At 42.1% G+C, this 12,468-nt stretch overlaps 2 protein-coding genes across 3 annotated transcripts in view; one reads left to right on the forward strand and one right to left on the reverse strand.

Moving 5' to 3' along the window:
• LOC109966705 (NHL repeat-containing protein 3) overlaps positions 1 to 2,401 on the reverse strand; it is a 9,008-nt gene extending 6,607 nt beyond the window's left edge. For both annotated transcript variants that reach the window (XM_020611779.1, XM_020611778.1), the window contains exon 1: positions 1,955 to 2,401. In XM_020611779.1, the coding sequence (XP_020467435.1) occupies positions 1,955 to 2,213 (259 nt within the window). In that variant the 5' untranslated portion in view covers positions 2,214 to 2,401. The remainder of the gene's footprint in view (positions 1 to 1,954) is intronic.
• Positions 2,402 to 2,675: 274 nt separating this feature from the next.
• nrbf2b (nuclear receptor binding factor 2b) lies at positions 2,676 to 11,830 on the forward strand. Its single transcript, XM_020611744.1, has 4 exons — positions 2,676 to 2,896; positions 5,212 to 5,296; positions 5,509 to 5,549; positions 6,273 to 11,830. Exons 1-4 carry the CDS (start codon positions 2,804 to 2,806, stop codon positions 6,984 to 6,986), a joined length of 933 nt encoding a protein of 310 aa, XP_020467400.1. The 5' UTR covers positions 2,676 to 2,803; the 3' UTR covers positions 6,987 to 11,830.
• The last annotated feature ends 638 nt before the right edge of the window (positions 11,831 to 12,468 follow it).

Here is a 12,468-nt window from a genome sequence, read left to right on the forward strand (position 1 = left end):
AGGTATGTGCCCTCAGCCCCATCCTCTACACCCTGTTCACCCACGACTGTGTCGCCTTCCACAAAGACAACATCATCTTAACCCTCCTGTTATGTTGCGGGTCAAATTGACCCACGAACATAACTGCTTTAAATGAGACAAATATTTGATATGAAGAAATGAACATAACAGGACCTGTTATGTTCATTTCTTCATATAAAACTTGACCCGCAACATAACAGGAGGGTTAAAGTTCACGGACGACATCGCAGTGATAGGTCGCATCACTGGTGGGGATGAAGCAGCCTACAGGAGGGAGCCGGCCGGTCTGGTGTCATGGTGCAAGGACAATAATCTCAGCCTCAACACGGAAGAGACGAAGGAGATGATAGCGGGCATGAGGAAGGAGAGGAGATCAGCCACTGTTCATCCGGGGGCTTGAAGTGGATAGGGTGAGCAGCTTCAAATACTTGGGCGTCCACATCAGTGAGGACCTCACTTGGACACTTAACACCACACAGCTGGTCAAGAAGGCCCAACGGCGGCTGTACTTCCTGAGGAGGCTGAGGAGGTTTGGCATGTCGTCTAGGATCCTTTGCAACTTCTACAGCTGCATCATTGAGAGCATCTTGACCAGCTGCATCACTGTCTGGTATGGCAGCACTACTGCTATGGACCGCAAGCGCCTGCAGAGAGTGGTAAAGACTGCAGAGAAGATCACCAGGACTCCACTGCCCTCTCTGCAGAGCATTTACCACCGCAGGGCGTGTAGGAAGGCTGCCTCCATCCTCAAAGACCCCACCCACCCCCAGCACGGACTGTTCACCTCCCTACCCTCTGTCTGGAGGCTCAGAAGTGTGAAATGCAGGACCTCTAGACTGAAAAACTCTTTCTTTCCCTCTGCCATCAGACTCCTAAACAGCTGAGGAGTTTACTACCAGGAAATAGGTGATGTACCGTTGACCTGTACTGTTTACATTCTCAGTTTGCACATGCATAATTGAACAGTGATTGTTGACTGCTGCACATACTGCTCCCATGCAGCATCCATTCTTTTATTATACTCATATATTTTTATTATATCTCTGTACAATGAAATTCTTACTTTGCCGTCCACATGAATGCCACAAAATACAAATGAAATATTAAGTAGATAAATAAGTAACACAAAATCTAAAGCACTTTAAGCAGCAAATGCAGCAATATAATAAAAAATATATAAAAACGAAAGAAATATACAAGAATGACTGCCATCAAACTCCTAAACAGCTGACTCAGGATCTACCTCATGTAATTCCACCTGTACTGTTTACACACTCAGTTTGCACATGCATAACTGCACACTTTCTTTGCAACAAAGAAACTGTTTCTTGTTGCAAAAACTCAGACTATTTGCACACACAGCTCCCATGTAGTAGCATACATTCCCTCTTCATTATATTGTATTCTTCATTATGCTTACTTCATTGGCTGTTGTATTTTCATTATGCTTCTCTCATTGGCTGTTTTACAGTGCCTTGGATTTTTGAGATTTAGATTTTGTGTTGCCTATGTATCTGCGTTATATTTCACTTATACTGTGTGGCATTGGTGTGGACAGGGAAGAAAGAATTTCATTGTACATTTCCTGACTGTGCACAAGACAATAAACACTTGACCAATGACCAAATAGAACCATACCTCTAAGGGGGGGTGGCCCCTGTATTTTCAGCCAATGGCATTTAAGCTCCAAGGAACCCGGTGGCTTTCTATAAACATCTGCATCGAGATAGGCTAATTAAATAGCACTACCCCTCTGATTATGATTATTATGACACCCATATGTCAGAGCGCTGATGCACTTTAAACTTCAAGCGGTGGTAACCAGCTGGTTTGGCATATGTGCGTCCGGTTTGTTTGCCATGTCCCTTAAAATCTCCCGAGACAGTTCCGAAGGGAGATGAGATAGTTAGGTACAGTTAAAGCATGTATTTACCTCGCTGTGCCACATACACCACCCCAGCATACTGGTCGACAGCTACTCCAAAGACCTCCCCGGTGAAGAGCTCTGGACTCTTGGGCCAGCTCAGGTCCAGTTTGTAAAGGGGTCTGCCCAGCAGCTGGTAGTCATGCCTGAGGCTGGAGCTGCCTGGCTGCTGGGTGCCAATGGCGCCGTATAACAACATCATGAGTAAGATTAACGACATCATACTGGCAGCTATCAAACACACCTGACCTCTCTTTTTCATCAACATCGGTGTTTTTTAAGTTGACTAAATATGCCTTCTAACGCCAATGGAGAGAATACTAAAAAGGTGTGCCCCGTTAAGTAAATCCCTTAATGTAACGCTGTTAAAATAGAAATCCGGTGCTTTATATAGCCTATAATATATAAACCGTCACTCTCTCTAAACGCTGAATTCGAGTCCTAAAGGAAAACAAAAAGGCGTAACAAATGAGGCGCAATAAAAAGTATTTCCGTTCAAGTGTCAAAATGAAAGCATTAATAAAACACAGAAAGCATGACCTGTGCGCTACTGGTCAGGTTACGGGCCAGCCAGAGCTAGGCTCAACGTGTTCGAGATCTGTTCGGGCAAATCCGACATATGCCTATTTGTATATTCCATGGACTTTTGTAACGATTTCAACTCTCAAATTTTATTTTATTTTATTTTATTTTTACTTCCGGTAGCTTGACGCGACAAAACATCTGACAAAAGGTAGCTACTAGGAAGCGGATGTGACATCACGACGTGTTGACGCAGCTCTGGCTGTGGAGGCGACTATGCTTTCCTGACGGTAATTTTGTTAGTTATTTTTTCAGGATTTTTAAATTGCAGTGTGAATGACAGTCCGCGAAGGACAGAGACATCTTTCATGTAGTGTAAACTATCGAAGAATCGACTCCATGGAGGTGGTAGACAGCCCGCTTAACCTCGTAAGTTTCGGTCTTGATGTTGCAATAACAGGCTAACGTTGCTGTAGCTAGGAGAGCGCATAGGCAAGCTACATTAGCTAACTCCCGTAGTAAGTTAGCAGCTAACCGTTCTGTTATTTGCTCTGTTAGTGTTATTGTCAGATGTGTAGTATACATTTTGGTTTTGTACTCGATAAGATCAACATGGAGACCTCTCGTTTGTAGTTGAAGCAGTATTGTTAGTTTTTATTATTCTATCTGTTTAATATTGGAAATTATTATTAACAACAAGGGACTTAGGTATAACTAGTTAACTTGTTTGCAAGTTCATGTGACAATAACCCACTGTCAGCAAGTAATTTCAGGATGTCATTTAACTGTTATGGCTACACTGTTCCCACCCTGTACCACAGCGAGTAACAATGAAACAAAATGAGTCCTCGATGTTATTTGAGCTCTAAAATGTTCTGTTTTTGTCTATTGAGGACATTGACAATGGCGTTCTCTTTAAGAGCAGTTGTTTTGATTTACAGTTTTGTAGTGACCATTTTAATTGACGAGGACATTTAGAATTATTTGGAAAAACCTCGATAGATGGGAGAGATGTGAAATAAAGACAAACTGTGTATTAAAAGTAAGTGTGTTTAAAAAAATATAAAGCCTACTTCATGAGCCTCCAGAACAGCTTCAGTGCTCTTTGTCATAGATTCTTCAAGTGTGTGTTGGAGTCTTCCACAAGACATTTTCTCATTTAGTGTTTTGTTGCTAGTGATGGATAGCCCCAGTTTGTGTCTCTCATGTAATTGCATTCCCTAATCCAAACAATAATTGTAGCTATAAATGACACCCTCTTGCCCAATTTGTGAGATATTTTCAAAGAAAGGAGCATCTTTTTATTACCTTAGCCAAGAGTTGGGTACTGCTTTTGCTGGCATTTGTTGGTTTGTTTCTTTACAGCATAACTCAAAAAGTAATGAATGACCAGTTCGTTGTTTTTAGTCATGTGACTGGCACAGAGCCCAGGGGGGCAAAACAGTCTTTCCAACATAGCAGCTAACACTGGGCACTCAATACACCTACAGCACAGGCCTGTTAATTTATAGTTATGGTCTATTCAACAGATTGTGTCTAGGAACGAAGGGATCCAAGGCATACCTAACAGCATTTCTTTTTATCTTTATGTCCAAATTTCAGTGCCTGTCTTCTAAATCTACTCCTCCGAGAGAGAGAGCAAGCAGTGGTGGTCAGGCAAGCTAGTGTGTGAAGCTAGGCTGTGGGGCTAGCAAAACAAAGTAGTGACTCAGAAATAAAATATTATCTTCTGATTGTTTCTAGGGCTGGACCCAATTATTCAACTCTTTGGCTATTCACTCATTGGGCAGGAAATCAGTTTTTAATTTTAGTATTGGAATATTAGAGGCAGCAAGAACTTTCATTGCAGTCTGATGGTGAAGAGTAAAGAGAACACAATGGAGGCAGCTTGGCCTGTCAGCTGGTAGGTTACTCACATATCTGAAAACACTGGAGCAGATCTCCAGTAAATCATCCAATCAATAAATCATAAGCAAAACTTTGTAAAAACACAAACAATGCCTCTTTATTGCAGTATGGCAGACAATGAGCAGCAACCTAAACCTAAGACACCTAAGACTCCTTTTTTTTCCAAACTAAGCATTGTGGTATAACCAACAGGGGACCAGTGCTACGTAGAATGATTTTGGTGATACTAGACTACCCTAAGTGTGAATGTTTTTGTAGTATCTCTTCTCAGTGTTGCACTTTGTAGATGTTCTCTGTGCCCTCATGTTGTTTGTTGGATTTCTGAAAGCAGCCCTGCGGACCACAACATAAAAGGGCCTTATGTCTGAATGACAGAAAGCCATCTGTTTCACAGACTGATGAAGTAGCAGCGTTACGTATCTCACATCTGAAAAGGGCTGTACTGTGAAAACACGTGTCACAGTGCGAGCTTAGCCAAGAATGGAGACACAAGGGTTTAGTCGTGTTCATTGTGATCTGCTTTTAGAGAAAAGACTGTTCTGATGGTGTGGCTTGTTATGCATAGTCTATGTTATGTGAGCCCGGTTTGTATATCCGTCTCTGTTAAAGTGCACTGCACAGCCGTTTTGTGGACATGCATCCATTTGAACGCCAAGTGGGATCTGATGGGTTTTTCTCTAAAAAACTGTAAGCTATAGACCTTACTATGTAAATTGCTTTGAGATGATTTTTGTTGTGATTTGGCATTATAAAATAAGATTGATTTCAATTGATTTATCTCCATTCCTCCTTGTTCCCTCCATCCCTCCTGTCTCTTCCATCCATGTGCTCTTCAGGCTCATCAGCAGTGCAGGAAGGCAGACCGTTTGTTAGCGAGTGGAAAGTATGAAGAGGCCATCGTCTGCCATGGAAAAGCAGCAGGTGAGTTATGTGACATTGACATTGTTTCTTTGACACTCCACCAACCTTTGAATATAGCTGGGAGGTGCATGACAGCCGAAAGGACACCAATGTGGGCCAAGTGTTGTGACATCATATTTGGCACATGCCCCTTGGCGCACAAGCAAGAACGGAGAATATAAACTCTGTGTTAGCCTTGAAAAACTGCTCAATTCTCTGTCTCTCACACCCAGGTCATTTGACAGACGCAATGAAGGCAACAGAGTGCGAACAGGTGAGGTGTGTGTGTGTGTGTGTGTGGGAGGCCTGGTGTTACTCATGGTGGGGATTTAAATCTGTTTACTTAGTCACACTGTGGGGACATGACATCCTTATGGTGACAGAAACAAGTCCCCAAAATGCAATTAATTACATTTTAGAGTGATGAATTAGTTTGAGGTTAGGCAAATAGTGATTAGGGTTAGGGTAAAGCTTGATTCATGGTTCTGCGATGAATCTAGGCCATACCTACAGCGCAAGTCATTTGTAGCCTCATAGCACTAAGCATAGCCTAGTGTGCTCCTCTCCAGAAATGTAACTGCACATCGCAGCGATGCAAACCACAACAGCGGTGATTGTTTGCATTGCATTTCCTTTTTCATGTTTCTTAATGGCCAGACAAGTACGGAAACTCCCCCTCATTCTGCCACAGTTGGTTCAGTGGTCATTTGGTCAGTTTCAGTCACCACTGTTAGTAAGTGGTGAAGAAAGGCAACACAGTGGCATAGAAACCCCAGTGCCAACTAGCATTCTGGCAGTGGAATTGCAGATCAATGCAAACACCAGCTCACAAGTATAAATGCTTACAGTGACATAGGCCACTTGCATAGCCTACGGTGTAGGCTCTGTGTAGATTCAGTGCAGAGCCATAAATCAAGCTGAAGTCTCAAGGAATCTGATGCAAGTCAGTGTAATGTTAATATTGTGAGTGCTGTGGTATTGATACTTGTGTCTGTAGGCTCGTCTGTCCATGGAGCTACAGAGGGACAGTCATTTCAAACAGCAGAGACTAATCCAAGAGCGCTGGAAAAGAGAAGCTCGTCGTGAGGCAACAAAAGCCCAACCAGGCTCAGTGCAGTGCAGTCCTCCAGTGACCCAGCCCTCTGTACCCAAATCCAGTTCACAGCTCCAGGCCCACAGCTCCCCAGGCCTCTCAACTACAGAGTGTGGAGGAGTCAGTGAGAGAGAGTATGACACCTTACTCTACCAGCTTCAGACTCGGCAGACTGGAGGCTGCCAGCCTTTGACTCCACCATGCCCTGGATCTAAGACCACCAAAGATGACAAAACCCGCCTGGAAGAACAGCAGACCACCATTGAGGACCTGCGGCGCCTGGTCAACCACCTGATGGATGAAAATCAGCGACTCCAGTCTGAGAATGAGCGACTGCGAGTGGAAAATGCCCGGCTGCACTCGGAAGCGGCCGAAGCAGCAGACTTTGTGGAGCGTTCTGAGCTCTGGGTACTCCCACAAACAGCTGGTGCTATGGGAACAGGGGCTGGGCAGGAGAGGAAAAGCATGGGGAAGGGGATTGCAATCCCCCAGTTGCCACCACTGGAGATGCCAGCTCAGGAAGACCTGTGTCTGGATGACCTGCCTCCTCTGGAGCTACCAGAGGACATCCAGAATGAACTACAGGAGCTAGAGCTAATGGACAGGGATAAACTGTGATAAGACAGATGTCTCTCACACACGCAACCAATGTGACTTCTGAGTATAGATTCCAAAATATTTGACACCCACAGGCAGTCTGATCAGACCCCTGCTCAGGCTTAAGGAAATTCCAGGAGCTCACCAAATCTCTGCAGTAATAAGAAAGCTAAAGGTGGAAGTTGTCCAGTCCTGATCAGTGCAACTAACCGAGGAAAGGAGCTGTCAGCTAATCTTCTACAGTAATGAAAAGAGGTACAATTCAGCACATTAAAGGATAATACTTGTGTCACTAATACAACACAGACTAAGTCAAAGATAAAGGAATTGTTCACCCAGAAATAATGTCTTCTGGAATATCGGTGAGGTCATCAGCATGTCAGTATGGCATACACTGCGCTCTGCATTAGCTTCAGGAAAATAACTCAGTAACTCACTTCCCAACTTTTCTTTCTGGAACTTCAAACTACATCTTGCCCATCCTCCTCTGTATTATATCACCATCTGTATTTGGGTCATTTGTTGACAGCTGGGGTCTTTCCATGACAACTGAGCAAAGACTGTGAGATGAAGTTTAAAAGGTGAATGCTATTTGAGTATTTCATTGTGGAATATGTGGATTTATCATGTAGTCTTCATGGTGTATGGAAAAAGACAACATAAGCAGCATAATGTAAGTGTTCTGAAGCTAAATGATGAGCGCTTTGTGTTAAAGGTCAAATAGTTAATGTTTTTGCATTCTTCCAGTGTCAGTAAAGTAATAATATGATCATGCTTAAATGTTGCTGGAAGTATTGATTTAAGCAAAAAGGTGTGTGTTTGCTTCTCTCTCTGTGTGTGTGTGTGTGTGTGTGAGTGTGAGATCTGAGTGATAAAGGTGGTAAAGAAGAGCTCATCACCTTCAGTATCACTGTAGGTTAACCAGTCAGTCGCTGTTGAGACTTACTAGTAGACTTACAAGTTGGGACTGTTTAATTTAGTAAATATTAAATAAGCAACAGCATTACATTGGTTTTTTGGTATAATGCTGGTGAAGTTTTGGTAGTTTTTGTGATTTGGTGTTACCTTTTTTTTAACTTGTGCAGCAGAACCTGGGAGTTCAGTTTTCTTTTGTCTTTGCATAGGAGAAGAGGAAATAAAACAAGCATTAATGTGTAGTGTTGAAGGACAGTTGTCTGGAAGTCTATAGAATGACAATTTGACCTATTTCTGTCTTTAAATATTTTCTTTAGCTACATTTGCCTGACATGAATGTGTCTAGTTTCTACATTGGCATTCTTAGTGTCCTGGAATCATGCTGTGGACTTTTGGCTGTGCAGCAAATGATTGTGGTTTCAGAACACTTAATGCTGCGCCAGCATACTAATGGTCAAGGTTACTGTTTGTGCTGTGGTGCTTTATCAACATGTTCCCACTACCCTCAGTTGTCATGGAGATTCCTAGAATGACGCAGCACCATCACATTCGCTGTGTGTTAGGCCCGAAACATACTTCATGCAAGTATCCAGATGCTTTGAGATGCACAAGATTGATATAACATGTTGTTGCCTTATTGCGTGTGACACAAACACAGGTTACAGTCTGAGCATTGCCTCCTAACGGACAGCGCAGCATGAAAGAAGAAAGCCAATTCCTAGTGTTTGGGATAACTTCAGTTCAAAACAACGGTGACTGACCAGTTCAGCGAAGCTCTTGCTGAACACATCCATATGCATAGGCATACTTGTTATACTTTGTCACCTCTTCATTCAGACAGGAATGCTGGTGAAATGCTCTGGCCAAAATTGTAACTGCTCTAAACCACATTCCTCCAGGGTTGCCATTTTTGTTTGCTGCTTCATCTGGCAGATATTGCCCCCATGTGGCATGAGCTTGATCACTTCCACCAGTTGTTATAGCTACGTTCACATTGCAGGCCTCAGTGCTCACTTCTGCTCTTTTTGTCAGATCCAATAGTTCACATTCATGTTAAGTGACATGTATCCAGCTCTGATTACAAGCAAAACAACATCTTCTGTACACTGGTCACATTTTTAATTTCCTCACAAAGTGTTTGGTCAGAAGCTTCTCCATAAACATTCAACGAAAGTGAAACTCCACGTTTAGCTTTAACTGGTCTGTGAGAGGCTGACAGAGAATGGTGACAAGCGATATGTGCAGACAAGGAAGACGTTAAATAAAATGCAGAAATTCCGATCCAGCTGTTCTGACATTGGTCACATAGTCAGAGATCGGATACGTATCGGATCTAGGACCACATATGGAAGCGGCCCAGGTCTGATTTGGTTTCTTCACACATCCATGAAAAGATTAGATTTTCACTCAGGTGGAGAGAAGTTGGATTTGAGTCACTTTGGCAGGTAATGTGAATGTTGTTTGTGTTCACTGGCGACATGTTCTAGCCTAGGTGATGTCATTCATGTTCATGCACCTGCGTGGAGGTTGTTTTGGGCCTTGCACTGACAAACTTGCATGTGGGTGAGTAGGTGATGACTAGATGTTGAATTTGTGAATCAAGACCATCACCAGAAGTAGTCAGTACTAATTTCACCACCTGTTCACACTGTCATAGAGATTTTGGTCCAGCCCTACCCTGCTCTGCACACAGATCAGGATCATCTATGTGATTTAGTCACAGGAAAGTATATTGCTGTTGGTGAAAATTACATTAGTGCATTTTGAGTTTAAATTAAAAAGCCTATACTGTTTGTTTGTTTTTTATTTTATTTTATGAGCAGATATATGAACAGATATGGCTGCCAGTGAGAGATTTCTCATATTCTGGTTTTATGCAACAACAGCAATATTCAAGAGAGGCACCTTTCTCTACACATTCAGACTAAAGACGAACTAAAACCTGAGGTTAATGGGAATGGAGGCTGAAGAACACACAGGTGACAGAGCCTTGTAAACCAAACGTCTGGTTCACACTGCAAGCAACTAGGTTGATGACTTGTATTCTAAAATGGTTTGTATATATTAGCCTATTTACCATCAATGATCTGTTTCTGTACCAATTGATTATCTGTCCTCTTCTGCCGACGCTTCCCAAAAGCCTAGTTAGACGTTTTAGCTGAAACAATTTATTTCTGAAAAGAATAGTCACAGTCCTACATGCTGAGTCACATAATACATCACATCATGTGGCAGTGCAGTTGTAGGAGCATATTGATTGGCACTGCTTTACCATGTGGTGGTGATGTGTTAGGCAAAGTTCATTTTCATACCTTATGACAATAACAAATGGTTAAATAGAATCGAAGAGAAACATTCAGAAATCTAAAGCACTGTGAGATGTTGGAAGCTACTCAACAAGAAATGAAGTTAAATGGACTAAAACATGCACCAAGACTGTGATTGTACTGTTAAAGCTGCATTAATCAATTTGTGGTCACCAGGGAACAGAAAGGCTCTAAAAGGTTGATGGAAACAGCCTGGATATACTGAAGTTTAACGCAGGTTGCCCGTTTACACATTCAGCAAATGCATGTTTTCACTTTTGTGGGGCAGCTGTGGTGAGGAGGTAAGTGGACTTGTATGGCGCTCCTCTCTTCAAGCATTTTCAGAGCCCTTTCACATTATTTGCCCATTTGCACTCAAACACATACCGGTGTACAGCCACCAGGAGCAGCTTGGTGTTTACTTCAACATGGAGAAGCCAGGAATCGAGCTCAACAACTGACCCACTCTGTCTTTTGAGCCGGTAGAGGTAGAGTAGGTTAACGCCTAACTGCAGAGTTGGTGGTTCGGTTCCTGTCGTCCTTGTAAAATATAGGTTCAATTAAAAAAAATAGTAAAGTACACTGATTTGATGCTCTACAAAATAATTTTTCTTCAGGCTAAGCTGGCACACCAATAAAATTATTTAGTGGAGCATCAAATCATTGTGCAGGCTACAGTCTTTTTATGCTACTAATAATACCCTTTGTTCTACTCAGCTGATGCAAAGATGTTTTTGGGGAGGTGCATGCACTTTTCTTAACATATTAAAAAAATCTTGATGAATGCAGCTTTGACAAAACTAAAGATGGATTAATCAGTGTATGGTCCAAGGAAGACACGATTGGTGGTTGTCGAAAGAAAGAAAAGGACTTGAGGAAGCTAGTTTGAGTGTGTTGCTTGCAGTTTGAAAGCATGTGGTATGTGCATGCACACATTAGTACACACACTGAGGCATTTATACAAACTCAAGAACACATATTCCCTTACTGGAACAATAATGTAGAGCGGGGTGCAACCAGGGCAGTTATGCTGCATTCACGACCTATGCAAAATATGATGGACAATAAAACACTCATCAGGTTTACCTTAGCTTTCTGCTGTTAAATACTAAAATAGATGTTGCTTAATGTCAGCAATTATACGTAACCTAATGCTGACAGTAATGTCTTGCTGCATGTTTGATTTGTTATTGATATGTTTGATTTGCTTTAAAATACTGAACATGCATAGTCATAATGTGAGAGAAAGTAAATGTATAGCGAATGGGCTCCATACAAATCTACATTCATGTGCTCTTGAATTTAAATGAATGAATAACTGATGTGTTGATGATCATTTTCATAGGACATGAATGCAGCATTACAATGAAGACAGAGGCACCTCATACAGCTAAGGAAGTCACTTTTCACTTGTAATCAAAGTAGAAAATGAACAATCAAACTGCCGGCTGGCCGGCTAGCATCTGTCACAGTAGCCAGAACTGTTTCAACAACTCTGTACCTTCTCAGCAAACCCAGCCTGTGCCTTGGACACCTTTCTGTATTGTGGTGGCAGTCTCGTCTCTCGACCTTAACCCTGTAAAGCCTGAAACATCCAAAAATAGCCAGAACACTCTGATTTTTTGGAACTGAGATGTTTATTAAACCTTTTAACAAAATCCAGAAGAAGATTGGAGATTTTTATTTGCCATTTATGCATAGACAGTCCAGGCATATAGGAATAAATGTGCCATATTATTTTGTTTGTTTATTTATTTTTTGTTGTTGTTTTGTATCACATTGGATAAATGGGACATTTTTGGCAACTTTTTTTTGCTCAGAAACTCATGTAGTAAATATGATACAAATGGTTTTGTAGGGTTAAGATGGATGGAAGCAGTTTTCTTCTGCCTTGTGTAGAAGATAATTATCCAAACCATCCATCTGACAAAACAGTCTAACTGAAAAGAGCACTTCCAAAATGATCTCAGCTCTCCAAAGTGCTTTTCTTCTCTGGTTTTTAACAAAAGCCTACATCTGTATCTACTGTAGCCTGCTGGAAGTATGCTGTGCCGTGCCGTGATCATGTATTTCCGCTGCGACCTCACACCATGCTTACCATTACCTCGTGGTCCTGCTTGGTAACTGGTAAGAGAACTGACCAGGGTCAGCCTGATGATGGTACCCCTCTCAAACCTAAGTTGTTTTCTGCTCTTACATTGTTGTGGTTGCTCATGGCTTGGCTCGCCGTGATTAACCTGGCCCCTGCTGAAAAAGCTCAAAAGTATTGTATAGCCTTGTAA

Source organism: Monopterus albus, unplaced genomic scaffold, assembly GCF_001952655.1.
Source record: "Monopterus albus unplaced genomic scaffold, M_albus_1.0 scaffold117.1, whole genome shotgun sequence".
NCBI lineage: Eukaryota > Metazoa > Chordata > Actinopteri > Synbranchiformes > Synbranchidae > Monopterus > Monopterus albus.